We start from the raw sequence: 15,313 nt of genomic DNA, 5'->3' as shown, positions 1-15,313 counted from the left end.
GCAGGAGTTCTTCATGAGATGTGTGGAGGTGCTGTAAAAGGAGGTGCTGGCGCCGATGCTGTTGGCGATCGAGGGGCTGAAGGAGACCCAGACGACCCAGGCGGTGGAGCTTCGTGAGGTGAACGATAAGGTGAACACCAACGAGGACGATATCCAGGGCCTGGCGGTAAAAATGGAGGCGCACGAGGCGGTGCACAGGAGATGGGCCGAAAGAATTGAGGTCCTGGAGAACAGGTCGAGGAGGAAGAACCTCCGGATTCTGGGTCTTCCTGAAGGAGTGGAGGGAGCTGATGCTGGGGCGTACGTGAGCACGATGCTCCATTCGCTGATGGGTGCGGAGGCCTCTCCGACCCCCCTGGAGCTGGAAGGGGCTCACCGGGTCCTGGCGAGGAGACCCAAGGCAGATGAGCCGCCAAGGGCGATAGTGGCAAGGCTCCATCGCTTCGTGGATAAAGAAAGTGTGCTGAGATGGGCCAAGAAGGTGCGGAGCAGCAGATGGGAGAACGCGGTGATCCAAGTATACCAGGATTAGAGCGCGGAGGTGGCAAAGAGGAGAGCTGGCTTCAACCCGGCCAAGGCGGTGCTGCATAGAAAAAGAGCCAGGTTCGGCATGCGCGACTGTGGGTCACTTATCAGGACAGACACCATTATTTTGAAACGCCAGAAGAGGCTTGGACCTTTATACAGACGGAAAAACTGGACTCGAACTGAGGGGATGTGGTTGTATATGGGGTTGTAAATATGGGTAAAGAATATTTTGTGGGTGGGATGATGGATGGGGATGTGGGTAGAGTTCTGGAGGGAGGTGAGACTCGGGGATGAGGGAACTGGGATGATGGCCGCAACAGGAGCTGCGCCACGGGGGGGGCGGGGCTGGTTCAGGAAAGCGTGGGCTTTTTTTCCCACGCCAAAAGGGGGGGGATGGAGGAAGGTAAGGAGGAGGAGAGACTCCCACATGGGGAGATCAACGGGAAGGCAGGGTCAGCAGAGGTCAGCTGACTCACTAGATGTGGATCTAGCGGGGGGGAGGGGGGAGAGGGGGGGATTCGAGGGTTGCTGCTGCACTGTCCGAGGGGGAACTGAAAATGGAAGAGGTGGTCAGGGTGGGGGTTCCCCACCTGGGGGACTGGAGGGTGTGGGAGGCGCGAGCACGGGACTGGCCTAAGATAGGAGATGGCTAGTCGGCGGGGGGACGGGGACGGGGACGGGGGGGGGCAGGGGACGGGGGACGGGGGGGTGGGGGGGGCCCAATCCGGCTGATCACGTGGAATGTGAGAGGCCTAAATGGGCCGGTTAAGAGGGCCCGAGTGTTCGCGCACCTAAAGGGACTGAAGGCAGACGTGGCCATGCTTCAGGAGACACATCTGAAGGTGGCAGATCAGGTCAGGTTAAGGAAGGGATGGGTGGGACAGGTGTTCCATTCACGGCTGGATGTGAAGAATAGAGGGGTGGCAATACTGGTTGGAAAGCGGGTGTCATTTGAGCCCAAGAACATAGTAGCGGACAAGGGAGGCCGATACGTGATGGTGAGTGGTAGGTTGCAGGGGACGGAGGTGGTACTGGTGAATGTATATGCCCCAAACTGGGACGATGCTGGATTCATGAAACGGATGTTGGGGCGTATTCCGGACCTGGAGGTATGGAGTTTGATAATGGGTGGGGATTTTAACACGTTGCTGGACCCAGCATTAGATCGTTCCAGATCTAGGACAGGGAGGAGGCCAGCTGCGGCCAAGGTGCTTAGGGGGTTTATGGATCAGATGGGGGAAGTAGATCCGTGGAGATTTGCCAGACCTTTGGCCAGAGAATTTTATTTTTTCTCCCACGTACATAAGGCCTACTCCCGGATAGATTTTTTTGTTTTGGGCAGGGCGAAGATCCCGAAAGTGGAGGGAACGGAGTATTCGGCCATAGCCATTTCAGATCATTGCCCACACTGGGTGGAGCTGGAGCTGGGGGAGGAGAGGGACCAACGCCCATTGTGGAGGTTGGATGTGGGACTGCTGGCAGATGAGGAAGTGTGCGGGAGGGTGCGGGGGTGCATCGAAAGATATCTGGAGGCTAACGACAATGGGGAGGTGCAGGTGGGAGTAGTATGGGAGGTGCTGAAGGCAGTGGTCAGGGGAGAGTTAATCTCCATCAGGGCTCACAGGGTGAAGAGCGAGGGCAGGGAAAGGGAGAGGTTAGTGGGGGAGATTTTAAGGGTGGACAGGAGCTATGCAGAGGCTCCGGATGAGGGACTACTCAGGGAGAGACAAAGTCTCCAGATGGAGTTCGACCTGTTGACCACAGGGAAGGCAGAGGCACAGTGGAGGAAGGAACAGGGGGCGATATATGAATATGGGGAGAAGGCGAGCCGGATGCTGGCACACCAGCTCCGTAAGAGGATGGCAGTGAGGGAAATAGGTGGAGTCAAAGATGGCAGGGGAACTACGGTGCGGAGTGCTGGGAAAGTGAATGAGGCTTTTAAGGCCTTTTACGAGGAACTGTATAGGTCCCAGCCCCTAGGGGGAAAGGAGGGGATGCGGCGATTCTTGGATCAGTTGAGGTTCCCAAGGGTGGAGGTGCAGGAGATGGCTGGTCTGGGGGTGCCAATTGGGGTGGAGGAGCTGGTTAAACGACTGGGGAGCATGCAGGCAGGGAAGGCCCCGGGGCCGGGTGGGTTCCCGGTGGAGTTCTACAGGATGTATGTAGACCTGTTAGCCCCATTGCTGGTAAGGACGTTCAATGAATCAAGGGAGGGGGGACCCTGCTCCCAACAATGACTGAGGCGACGATCTCTTTGATCTTAAAGCGGGATAAGGACCCACTGCAATGTGGGTCATATAGACCGATCTCGCTCCTTAATGTAGATGCTAAATTGCTGGCAAAAATGTTGGCCATGAGGATTGAGGACTGTGTTCCGGGGGTGATTCACGAGGACCAGACGGGATTCGTAAAGGGTAGGCAGTTAAACACCGATGTGCGAAGGCTATTAAATGTGATAATGATGCCATCGGTGGAGGGAGAAGCGGAGATAGTGACAGCCATGGACGCGGAGAAAGCCTTCGATCGGGTAGAGTGGGAGTATCTCTGGGAAGTGTTGAGGAGGTTTGGGTTCGGGGGAGGGTTTATTAGATGGGTTAAGCTCCTGTATAAAGCCCCGGTGGCGAGTGTGGTCACGAACCGGCGGAGGTCGGAGTATTTCCGGCTGTATCGAGGGACGAGGCAGTGGTGCCCCCTGTCCCCTCTGCTGTTCACATTAGCAATTGAACCTTTGGCCATGGCGTTACGGGAGTCGGGGAAATGGAAGGGGGTGGTTCGAGGGGGAGAGGAACATCGAGTGTCGCTGTATGCCGAATACCTGTTGCTGTATGTGACGGATCCAGTGGAAGGGATGGTTGAGGTAATGCAGAACCTACGGGAGTTTGGAGACTTTTCGGGCTATAAGCTCAATGTGGGAAAGAGTGAGCTCTTTGTGATCCATCCGGGGACCAGGGAAGAGGGATAGAGGACCTACCGTTGAGGAGGGCGGAAAGAAGCTTTCGATATTTGGGGAGTCAGGTAGCTAGGAGTTGGGGGGCACCAATTTGATGCGATTGGTGAAACAGATGGAGGAGGATTTTAAAAGGTGGGACATGTTGTCACTCTCGCTGGCGGGTAGGGTACAGTCGGTTAAAATGGTGGTCCTCCCGAGATTTCTTTTTGTATTCCAATGCCTCCCAATTGTGATCACTAACACCTTTTTTAAGAGGATAAGCAGGAGCCTTACGGGATTTGTGTGGGCGAGCAAGACCCCGCCGGTAAGGAGGGGGTTCTTGGAGCGTAGCAGAGATAGAGGAGGGTTGGCATTGCCGAATCTGGGTGGTTATTATTGGGCAGCCAACGTGGCAATGATCCGTAAATGGGTGATGGAGGGAGAGGGGCGGCGTGGAAGAGGTTGGAGATGGCGTCCTGCAAAGGAACGAGCCTGGGGGCGCTGGTGACGGCACCGCTGCTGCTCTCGGCGACAAGGTATACCACGAGCCCGGTGGTGGTGGCAACGCTAAAGATCTGGGGGCAGTGGAGACGGCACAGGGGTGCGACGGGAGCCTCGGTGTGGTCCCCGATCAGAGACAACCATCGGTTTGTCCCAGGAAGGATGGACGGGGGATTTCAGAGCTGGCATCGGGTAGGGATTAGAAGAATGGGGGACCTGTTCATTGACGGGACGTTTGCGAGCTTAGGAGGAGAAGTTTGGGCTACCCCCGGGAAACGCTTTCAGGTACATGCAAGTGAGGGCGTTTGTGAGGCGGCAGGTGAGGGAATTTCCACTACTCCCGGCTCAGGGGATTCAAGATAGGGTGATCTCGGGCGTATGGGTCAGGGAGGGCAAGGTGTCGGCGATATACCAGGAGATGAAAGAAGAGGGGGAGGCTTTGGTAGAGGAGCTAAAGGGTAAATGGGAGGAGGAGTTGGGGGAGGAGATTGAGGAGGGGCTATGGGCTGATGCCCTAAGTAGGGTTAATTCCTCTTCCTCGTGTGCCAGGCTTAGCCTGATACAATTTAAGGTGGTTCATAGAGCGCATTTGACGGGGGCGAGGCTGAGTAGGTTCTTTGGGGTGGAGGACAGATGTGGGAGGTGCTCAGGAAGTCCGGCGAACCATGTCCATATGTTCTGGTCATGCCCGGCACTGGAGGGGTTCTGGAGGGGAGTTGCGGGAACAGTATCTAAGGTGGTGAAAGTCTGGGTCAAGCCAAGCTGGGGGCTAGCACTATTTGGAGTAGTGGACGAGCCGGGAGTGCAGGAGGCGAAAGAGGCCGGCATTCTGGCCTTTGCGTCCCTAGTAGCCCGGCGAAGGATCTTGCTAATGTGGAAGGAGGCGAAGACCCCCAGCGTGGAGGCCTGGATAAATGATATGGCTGGGTTTATCAAGTTGGGAAGGATAAAGTGTTCCTTGAGAGGTTCTGCGCATGGGTTCTACAGGCGGTGGCAACCATTCCTAGACCATCTCGCGGAGCGTTAGATGAAGGTCAGGCAGCAGCAGCAGCAACCCAGGGGGTGTGGGGGGGAGGGGGGGACATCGTTTGTTGGGGGGGCGGGGGGGTGGATGGGGGGGGGGGGGGGAGGGGGGTTCCTGTTGAGGGCATGTGAGCAAGAAAGCACATGAATGATCCGGAAACTGACATGTATGGGAAGAATCCAATGTACAAAGTTCTGTATTTTATTGACTTGCCATGTTCATGTCTTGCCACGCGAGTTCTTTTTATTTTCTTTGTTACGGGGGGGGGTTGTCCGTAAGGTGGAAAATATTGTTATTGAAAAATTCTTAATAAAAATATATTTTAAAAATATATATATTTAAGAGATTTAAAACATGGGGCGGTTTAGCTCAGTTGGCTGGACAGCTGGTTTGTGATGCAGAGCGAGGTCAACAGCACGAGCGCAATTCTTGTCCAGCTGAGGTTTTTCATGAAGGCCCCGCCTTCTCAACCTTGCCCCTCGCCTGAGGTGTGGTGATCCTCAGGTTAAATCAATCAGCTCCTTTCCCAAAGGGGAAAGCAACCTATGGTCACCTGGGACTCTGGCGACTTTACTTATAAAGGATCTTGTTGCTATTTAGCATTTTCCTTTTTGTACATTTGCAAAAGCGCTTACAGTTTCATGATTATTTTCCATTATTCTTGTTTCCCGACCAATGAAAAACAGTTTCTCCATATTTACATTATTATTTTATAAACAACTTCTGCAAATTTCTGCCTTTGCTCAAAATAGCTTAACACAAATCATTCAATAGTAATATTGTAAAGTGTTTCTTTATATTCATACAAGTGCTCGCAAAATGAAAACCTTCTCTTTGGGGTCCAGAAATCCATACAGAGAGTTGATCACTCTTTCAGGCAAATATTATGAAGTTGCAAGTTCTCAATAGGGCCTCGTTTGTAAGTAGCCCACAGCAGAAAATCAATGGCCAATATGCATACTTTTTCAACAAATTCAATGACTAGGATATGGACTGGCAAAAGTTGCACCAAGAATTCTGCATTCAAACCCAAAGCTCAGACTTCTAATCATTTTTTTTATACTTAAGCTGCCTTGTTTGGCTGTCACAGTTTAATTGGAAGTTGGTTTTTCGGGAGCCTGGAATGTATTTTCAGTTGTGTGTGTTCTCAGAAGGCACAGGGTGAGTATGTTGTTCCTGTCTTGTAGCAGAGCTTTTCACAGCTTAGTGTCGGGCAGTAAAGCACTGCTAATATAACTGTGATGATCTGAAAATTTACTGCTGCTGTGTCGAAGTGGCCAGAACACAAACATACAGCACAGTACACAGTAGTTAGCACTGCAGCCTCACAGCACCAGGGGCAATTTAGCATGGCCAATCCCCCTGACCTACATATCTTTGTACCTGGGTGCAAATTCCGACCAGGTACAATTCCAACCTCTTGTGACTGTCTGTGTGGCGTTTGCACATTCTCCTGGTGTCTGTGTGGGTTTCCACCAGGTGCTCCGGTTTCTTCCCATAGTCCAAAAATGTGTAGATTAGGTGGATTAGCCGTGTTAAATTGTCCCTTAGTGTGGAGTTGCAGGAACATGGCGGGGGATTGGGCTAGGTTGGGTGCTCTTTCAAAGGGTCAGTGCAGACTCAATGGGCCAAATGACCTCCTTCTGCACTGTAAGAATTCTATGATCTTCTGTGATATAAGAGTTTCACAGTAGAAGTGAGATAAGAGATATTTTTAATAAATATGTTTCAAATTATGAGGATTTTTATAAATGAAGAAACTGTTTCCACCTAACAGTAACCAGAATATACGGTTACAACATTTATCAAAAGAATGGGGTAAGGGATGGAAAGATGAGTATTGTAATGTTCTTGTCGGATGGCCTGATTTATTACAAGAACACTTGTAGCTAAAGCTATAAACAATTTCTTAACATTAACTTTGGGTAAATTATATACAAAACAATGGATTAATAACAATGAAATCATGCACAAACAATCTCTCTCCAGCCAGTCTGAGGTCAGCTGACTTTAACATTTACTTATATAGTAGTGAGACTCCTAGTGGTCAGTCGGTGAATTACAACACAACTATGATGTCACTACAAGTTTAACTTTTTTTATGACGGAAATTATAATTTAGAAACCATTATCTGAAGGCGAGTCCTAAATAGATTTAATAGTAATTTTAAAAAGGGAACTGAGAATATATTTGAAAATGAAACATTTGCTTGGTATGGGGAAAGAGCTATGTGGCTGAAATTTTCAGTGTGAGGAAGTCCTGTTCCCAACACATGAGTCGGTGCAGACTCGATGGACTGAATGGCCTGGCCTCCTTCTGCACTGTAGGGATTCTATGATCTCACATTTCCTCACATTGAGTTCCATTTACCACAGGCTTGTCATGTAATTTACTGACATCCTTCTGAAACTTCCTGCCTCCTATCTGAGTGGCACCTGAAAACATGGCCATGTTTACCTGCACCCTTATCCCGCACCAGTGAATATTTGGGACATCAGGAGTGGGTTCAGGAATCCCAGAACCAAGTCTTGCCTGACATTTTTTAATGGTTCTGGAATCATTACAACTCTAGGAAAATCCATGCATCTGCCTCCTCCCTCCCAACCAAATATCAACCTATATCAAAAGGTTACTCCCATTTTGATTATTGCTTATAATTATTTGTGCAGAAATTTATCTTCTATCCTTCTGGAAACTAATATGGACAACATTCACAAACACCCCAAAACTGAATTTGAGTTGTCAAGCTGCCATGCTGGCATTTGGACTCACAGGACACTGGTTATAATAAGTCCAATAATCGAACCACAACATTACCACGTCCGTCCAAACCAACTCTTTTTCTGAAACAATCTGAGCCACTTTCCCAACAAACCATTCCAACTACGTGTGAAGATAAAGGGCGGGATTCTCCGCCGGCGGGATTCTCCGTTTTGCCGCCGCCCGGGGGTTTCCCGACGGCGTGGGGCTGCCCCACAATGGGAATCCCCATTGACCAGCCGGCGTAACGGAGAATCCCACCGGTGGGTCAGGGCAGAAATGGGGCACGGCGGGGCAGAGAATCCCACCCATATTTCCTGTTATTTTTCTAGTATTTAGCACAAGTATGACTGTGATCGTATGTGATTTTCTTGGATTGGATATTTATCTTAACTTGGGTAAATTGTTGGAGAACTGCCATTGCAATTGGAACCAAAAATTGTTAGGTATATAGAATGGAGGAATCCATAGAAACCCGGCAGTTCAGAAGGAGGCCGTTTCGAGTCCACATCAACCCTGCGAAGGAGCACTCTGCCGTGGCCCAGTCCCCTGCCCTATCCCTGTAACCCTGCGCATTGTTCATGGCCAATCCATTTAACCCGCACATCTTTGGACTGTGGGAGGAAGCAGGAGCACCCGGAGGAAACCGACACAGACACGGGGAGAACGGGCAAACTTCTACTTTCCTTTTGGAAAATCTACCGTTAGCAATAATTTAGTAGGTTCAATGTTGCCTAGTCTGAGTTAGTAATTATCACCTGAATTACTTATTCAGAAGCTGAATTTATTTGTTTGTGGATAGCACAATTGCTTCACAGCTCCAGGGTCTCAGGTTTGATTCTGGCTTGGGTCACTGTCTGTGCGGAGTCTGCATATCCTCCCCGTGTGTGCGTGGGTTTCCTCCGGGTGCTCCGGTTTCCTCACACAGTCCAAAGATGTGCAGGTTAGGTGGATTGGCCATGATAAATTGCCCTTAGTGTCCAAAATTGCCCTTAGTGTTGGGTGTGGTTACTGGGTTATGGAGATAGGGTGGAGGTGTTGACCTTGGGTAGGGTGCTCTTTCAAAGAGCCGGTGCAGACTCGATGGGCCGAATGGCCTCCTTCTGCACTGTAAATTCTATGATGCATATTCTATGATGCATAACAACGTAAATGAGCTACCATATGATCAGGCTTCACCAGAATACAAATCTACTGTATAATAATAATCATTTAAAGTAGTATTACAAAGGACCCTTAGGGGCTTGGAGGGGAGATATTGGACATCATGTGGTAAGAAAGCAATTTCATTGCATGTGTGCTCTGCCCAAAGGCAAGTTCTTAATTCACTGCCTGTTAATGTTTCATACTGAACTGTTTCCTTGGCAGTCTTTGTCAGTGGTTGTTTGCCATTGTCTTCCACTCTCAGAGGCAGGGCCCAAGCCTACTTAAGCTAGAGGTATTGCTCTCTTTCCTCAAGTCAAATCCACCCCCTTCTCCACAAATAGCAAAGCCATTCTTGAACCAGCTAACTTTTGATCTGATCGAGGCATTATTAATAGTCAGGACACTAGAGGAAAACCTTGCCCATCTTCAAATGGTGCCAGAGGAACTGTTACATTCACCTGTTTGGCAGATGGCCTCAGTTTAGCATCTCATCCAAAAGGATGCACCTCTGATAGTGCAGCACTCCCTCAGTACTAAACTAAAGAAGTGCTCAAGTCTCTGGAGTGAGATTTTAATCTCCCACTCCATCTTCTGACTCAAAGGCAAGTGCGTTTCCATTGGCACCTGTATTTTGGCAAGGAAATTCTGCACCATTGGATCTATGCAAATTATATCATCTGAGTATTATACTATGTGTTGAGTGGTGATAGATGAAACAATCAGCAGATACTCACCACAATCAGGTGCCTTTCCTTGCTGCCTTGTTCCAAAGATCTCTTGTCCATTGGAATCTGTGCACCAACACTGACCCCCTGTCTGACACTGGACAGGCAGATAGTTTCCATTATCGTCACATAAGGGAGTGAAGACACTACCAAATGAGGAAGCTGTAAACCTCTCAACTTCACATTTTGTTGGGCCTGTAACAAAGGGTAAAACTTAGATCTGAAGTTAAATCCTGAATGTTAATATACCAGTGACAAAATAATATGTTTAATGTCGTTTTACTCTTTTATTTTTTGCCTTGATATTTTTGAAATGTCAGACTACTCTTGGAGGTGAATCCTCACTCTACATATCCCAGAGAGGGTTCCACTTGTCTGTACATCGAGGTACAATTCATAACATGCTCAGGAAATGACCAAGAACTATCTCAAAGAGCTGAATAGCATACACCTGCTATTTCCAGTTTCTTAGCATCGTTGAGTTCATGTCAGCTATGATTTGACCATGTACCCTGACTTGATTCTGTCTTTGGAAGGTTACAGAATAAGGCCCAGGAATTTGGGCTGTAAATGTCATCTTAACTTTCCAAAATGGAAGACCCGAGCATGTTTCTGAACGGCCCATATCGATCAAGATGCGGAGCTGGGAGCTGTCTGACCCCACATTTAAAGCCCGACACCATCCGCTATTTGATCCATCAAGTCTGCACCGACCCGTCCGGGTTGCAGCGATGCAGAGCTAAGCCGCGCGATTCGGCAGCTCCCGCGAAAACGGACTTTCGGGCCCGCTAACGGAGCCCCAACGGCATTTTTTTGAAATCCAACCCGTGGGGAAGGAAGAAGAAAGGTCCCCAACCAACCTGTATGGATTGGACCCGCAGCGAAATGGCAAAAAAAGCGGCCCTGGAGCAGGAAGAGAAGAAGGGGAAAAAAAACAAAATGGCGGCACCAACAGACAAAGAAGAGATGCAGGAGTTCATCAAGCGCTGCTTTGAGGAGATGCGCAAGGGGATGGTGGCGCCTCTGCTGGCGATTAATTGAAGGACTTGGAGCAACCCAGAAAGCCCAAGAGGTGAAGATCCAGGAGATCCAGGAAAAAGTGACCGTGAACGACGATGAGCTCATGGGCCTGGCGGAGAAAGTGGAGCGGCACGAGGCGCTGCACAAGACATGGGCGGGAAGACTCGAAGACCTGGAGAATAGGGCGAGGAGAAACAACTTGAGGATCCTGGGACTCCCAGAAGGAGTGGAGGGGGCCGATGCCACGGCATATGCGGGCACAATGATCGGGACGCTGATGGGTGCGGAGGCCCCCCCGGGATTGCTGGAGCTGGATGGGGCGCACCGAGTGCTTGCGAGGAAGCCCAAGGCAAATGTGCCGCCAAGGGCGATGGTGGTGAGATTTCACCGGTTTACGGACAGAGAGAAGGTCCTGAAATGGGCCAAGAGGGAACGGAGCAGCAAGTGGGACAATGCAGAGATTAGAATATACCCGGATTGGAGCGCGGAGGTCGCTAAGCGGAGAGCGGGTTTCAACCGGGCCAAAGCGGTGCTGCATCGGAAAGGAGTAAAATTTGGAATGTTGCAGCCAGCGCGACTGTGGGTTACACATAATGGCCAACACCACTACTTTGAAACGCCCGAAGAGGCGTGGACCTTTATACTAACTGAAAAACTGGACTCTAATTGAGGGTTTGTGTGGGAGGGGGGTGTTTGAGGGTTGAAGTATGATGGTTGTTGTACATAGGGGGTCAATCACGCACAGGGAATGTTATATGGGCTGGGGGAGAGAGACAAGGTCACGACAGGAGGCGCCATGGGGGGCGGGGCAGGCTTTGGAAAGCGCGGGGTTTTCTTTCCCGCACGCGGCAAGAAAGGCGGGAAGGGGAACGAAGGAATGTATATTGATTGGGAGATTCCCACACGGGGGGGGGGGGGGGGGGGGGGGGGTCAAAGGGATGGCGGGGGAAGCCGGGATCAGCAGGTGTCAGCTGACATACGGGAGGGATATGGGGGAGCAAAAAAGCTAGACGGGGATCTAGCGAGGGGGAGGGGAGGGAGGGAAGGGGGGGAAAGGAGGGAGGGGGGGAGGGGGGAGAGGAGGGAGGGGGGGAAGGGGGGGGAAAGGGTTGCTGCTGCACTGGCCGAAAGAGAAGGGGAGGGGGGGGGTGAGAGTCCCTCCAATCCGGCTGATAACGTGGAACATGAGGGGCCTGAACGGGCCGGTGAAGAGGCTCGAGTGTTCGCGCACTTAAAGGGACTGAAGGCAGACGTGGTCATGCTCCAAGAGACACACCTGAAGGTGGCGGACCAGGTCAGGTTAAGAAAGGGATGGGTAGGAGAGGTATTTCACTCGGGATTAGACGCGAAAAATAGAGGGGTGGCAAGTCTGGTGGGAAAGCATGAGTCATTTGAGGCCAAGACTATCGTAGCGGATAATGGAGGTAGATATGTGATGGTGAGTGGTAGGCTGCAAGGGACGAGGGTGGTGTTGGTAAACGTATACGCCCCAAACTGGGATGATGCTGGATTCATGAAGCGTATGTTGAGGCGCATTCCGGACCTGGAGGTAGGAGGACTGATAATGGAAGGGGACTTCAATACAGTGCTGGACCCAGCACTGGACCGCTCCAGATCAAGGACGGGAAGGAGGCCGGCGGCGGCCAAGGTGCTCAGGGGTTTTATGGATCAGATGGGGGGAGTGGACTCATGGAGGTTTGCAAGACCGCAGGCCAGGGAATTTTCTTTTTTCTCCCACGTACATAAGGTTTACACCCGGATAAATTTCTTTGTTCTGGGTAGGGCGCTTATTCTGAGAGTGGAGGGGTCGGAGTATTCGGCCATAGCCGTGTCGGACCATGCCCCGCACTGGGTGGAAATGGGGCTGGGAGAGGAGAGGGACCAACACCCGCTGTGGCGGTTGGGCGTAGGACTGCTGGCAGATGAGGTGATGTGTGGGAAGGTGAGGGGGTGCATTGAAAGGTACTTGGAGGCCAACGACAATGGGGAGGTGCGAGTGGGGGTGGTATGGGAGGCGTTGAAGGCGGTGGTCAGGGGAGAGCTGATCTCCATTAGGGCTCATAGGGAGAAGACAGAGGACATGGAAAGGGAGAAGTTAGTGGGGGAGATCTTGCAAGTGGACAGGAGAAACGCAGAGGCCCCGGAGGAAAGAGTACTCAGGGAACGGCGACGGCTCCAGACGGAGTTTGACCTACTGACCACGGGCAAGGCGGAGGCACAATGGAGGAAGGCGCAGGGGGCAACGTATGAGTATGGGGAAAAGGCTAGTCGGATGCTGGCGCACCAGCTCCGTAAGAGGGCGGCAGCGAGGGAAATAGGGGGAATCAAAGATGGAAGGGGAGCCACGGTTCGAAGTGCCACAAAAATAAATAAGGTATTCAAGGCCTTCTATGAAGAGCTGTACAGGTCCCAGCCCCCAGGGGGGGAAGGGGGGATGAGGCGATTTCTGGACCAGCTGGGGTTCCCGACGGTGGAGGAGCAGGAGGCGATTGGTTTGGGAGCACCAATTGGGCTGGAGGAGCTGAGTAAGGGCTTGGGGAGCATGCAGGCGGGGAAGGCCCCGGGGCCGGACAGGTTCCCGGTGGAGTTCTATAGAAAATATGTGGACCTGCTGGCCCCGCTGCTAGTGAGGACCTTTAACGAGGCAAGAGAGGAGGAAACCCTGCCCCAGACAATGTCGGAGGTGACAATCTCCTTGATTCTTAAGCGAGACAAGGATCCACTGCAATGTGGATCGTACAGGCCGCTATCGCTCCTCAATGTGGACGCTAAGTTATTGGCAAAGGTGCTGGCCACGAGGATTGAGGACTGTGTCCCGGGGGTGATTCATGAGGACCAGACGGGATTTGTAAAGGGCAGGCAGTTAAATACCAATGTGCGGCGGCTCTTAAACGTGATAATGATGACATCGGAGGAGGGAGAGGCGGAGACAATGGCAGCTATGGACGCGGAAAAAGCCTTTGACCGAGTAGAGTGGGAGTACCTCTGGGAGGTATTGCGCAGGTTTGGGTTCGCGGGAGGGTTTATTAGATGGGTTAAGCTCCTTTATAGCGCCCCGGTGGCGAGTGTAGTGACGAACCGGCGGAGGCCGGAGTACTTTCGGCTGTACCGAGGGACGAGGCAGGGGTGCCCCCTGTCCCCCCTGTTGTTTGCACTGGCGATCGAACCCTTGGCCATATCACTTAGGGAGTCCAAGTAATGGAGGGGAATAGTCCGCGGGGGAGAGGAGCATCGGGTATCGCTATACGCGGGTGACCTGCTGCTATACGTGGTGGACCCAATAGAGGGGATGGTGGAGGTCATGCAGACTCTGAAGGAGTTTGGGGAGTTCTCGGGCTACAAGCTTAATGTAGGGAAGAGTGAGCTTTTTGTATTACAGGCAGGGGACCAAGAAAGAGGGATAGGGGACCTACCGCTGAGGAGGGTGGAGAGGAGTTTTCGGTATCTGGGGATACAGGTGGCCAGAAGTTGGGGGGCCCTACATAAACTGAATTTGACAAGGTTGGTGGAGCAAATGGAGGAGGATTTTAAAAGATGGGACATGCTCCCGCTCTCGCTGGCGGGTAGGGTGCAGTCGGTCAAAATGGTGGTCCTTCCGAGGTTTTTGTTCGTGTTTCAGTGCCTCCCCATCGTGATCACCAAGGGCTTTTTCAAGAAAGTAGGTAGGAGTATTATGGGGTATGTGTGGGCAAATAAGACACCGAGGGTTAGAAGAGGGTTCTTGGAACGCAACAGGGACCGAGGAGGGTTGGCTTTGCCAAACCTAGAGAGTTACTACTGGGCAGCAAACGTGGCGATGATCCGCAAGTGGGTCATAGAGGGAGAGGGGGCGGCATGGAAGAGGATGGAGATGGCGTCCTGTAAAGGAACGAGCCTGGGAGCGTTGGTAACGGCACCGCTGCCGCTCTCGCCGACAAAACACACCACAAGCCCGGTGGTGGCGGCAACGCTAAGGATCTGGAGCCAGTGGAGAAGTCACAGGGGTGCAATGGGAGCATCGGTGTGGTCCCCGATCAGGGGTAACCACCGGTTTGTCCCGGGGAAGATGGACGGGGGGTTCCAAGGCTGGAATCGGGCGGGGATTAGAAGAATGGGGGACCTGTTCATTGACGGGACATTTGCGAGCCTAGGGGCACTGGAGGAGAAATTTGAGTTACCCCCGGGAAACGCATTTAGATATATGCAGGTGAGGGCTTTTGCGAGGCAATAGGTGAGGGAATTTCCGTTGCTCCCGGCACAAGAAGTTCAAGATAGGGTGATCTCGGGGGTATGGGTCGGGGAGGGCAAGGTGTCGGAAATATACCAAGAGATGAAAGCAGAGGGGGAAGCGCTAGTAGAAGAATTGAAAGGTAAATGGGAGGAGGAGCTGGGGGAGGAGATCGAGGAAGGTCTGTGCGCTGATGCCCTAGGTAGGGTTAATTCCTCCTCCACATGTGCCAGGCTCAGTCTGATACAATTTAAGGTGGTCCACAGAGCGCATTTGACGAGGGCGAGGCTGAGTAGGTTCTTTGGAGTAGAGGATAGATGTGAAAGATGTTCAGGGAGCCCGGCGAACCATGTCCATATGTTTTGGTCATGCCTGGCATTGGAGGGGTTCTGGAGAGGAGTGGCGGGAGTAATATCTCAGGTGGTGAAAGTCCGGGTCAAGCCAAGCTGGGGCCTAGCAATAGTTGGAGTAG

At 51.7% G+C, this 15,313-nt stretch overlaps 1 protein-coding gene across 1 annotated transcript in view; it reads right to left on the bottom strand.

Annotated features, from left to right (window-relative positions):
- tg (thyroglobulin) overlaps positions 1 to 15,313 on the bottom strand; it is a 613,433-nt gene that overhangs the window by 543,940 nt on the left and 54,180 nt on the right. Inside the window, exon 9 of the mRNA XM_072468601.1 lies at positions 9,624 to 9,809. Coding sequence (XP_072324702.1) covers positions 9,624 to 9,809 — 186 coding nt within the window. The remainder of the gene's footprint in view (positions 1 to 9,623; positions 9,810 to 15,313) is intronic.

The sequence above is a fragment of the Scyliorhinus torazame genome, chromosome 11 (genome assembly GCF_047496885.1).
Source record: "Scyliorhinus torazame isolate Kashiwa2021f chromosome 11, sScyTor2.1, whole genome shotgun sequence".
In the NCBI taxonomy this organism is placed as follows: domain Eukaryota; kingdom Metazoa; phylum Chordata; class Chondrichthyes; order Carcharhiniformes; family Scyliorhinidae; genus Scyliorhinus; species Scyliorhinus torazame.
This window is presented reverse-complemented; position numbering and strand designations above follow the sequence as displayed.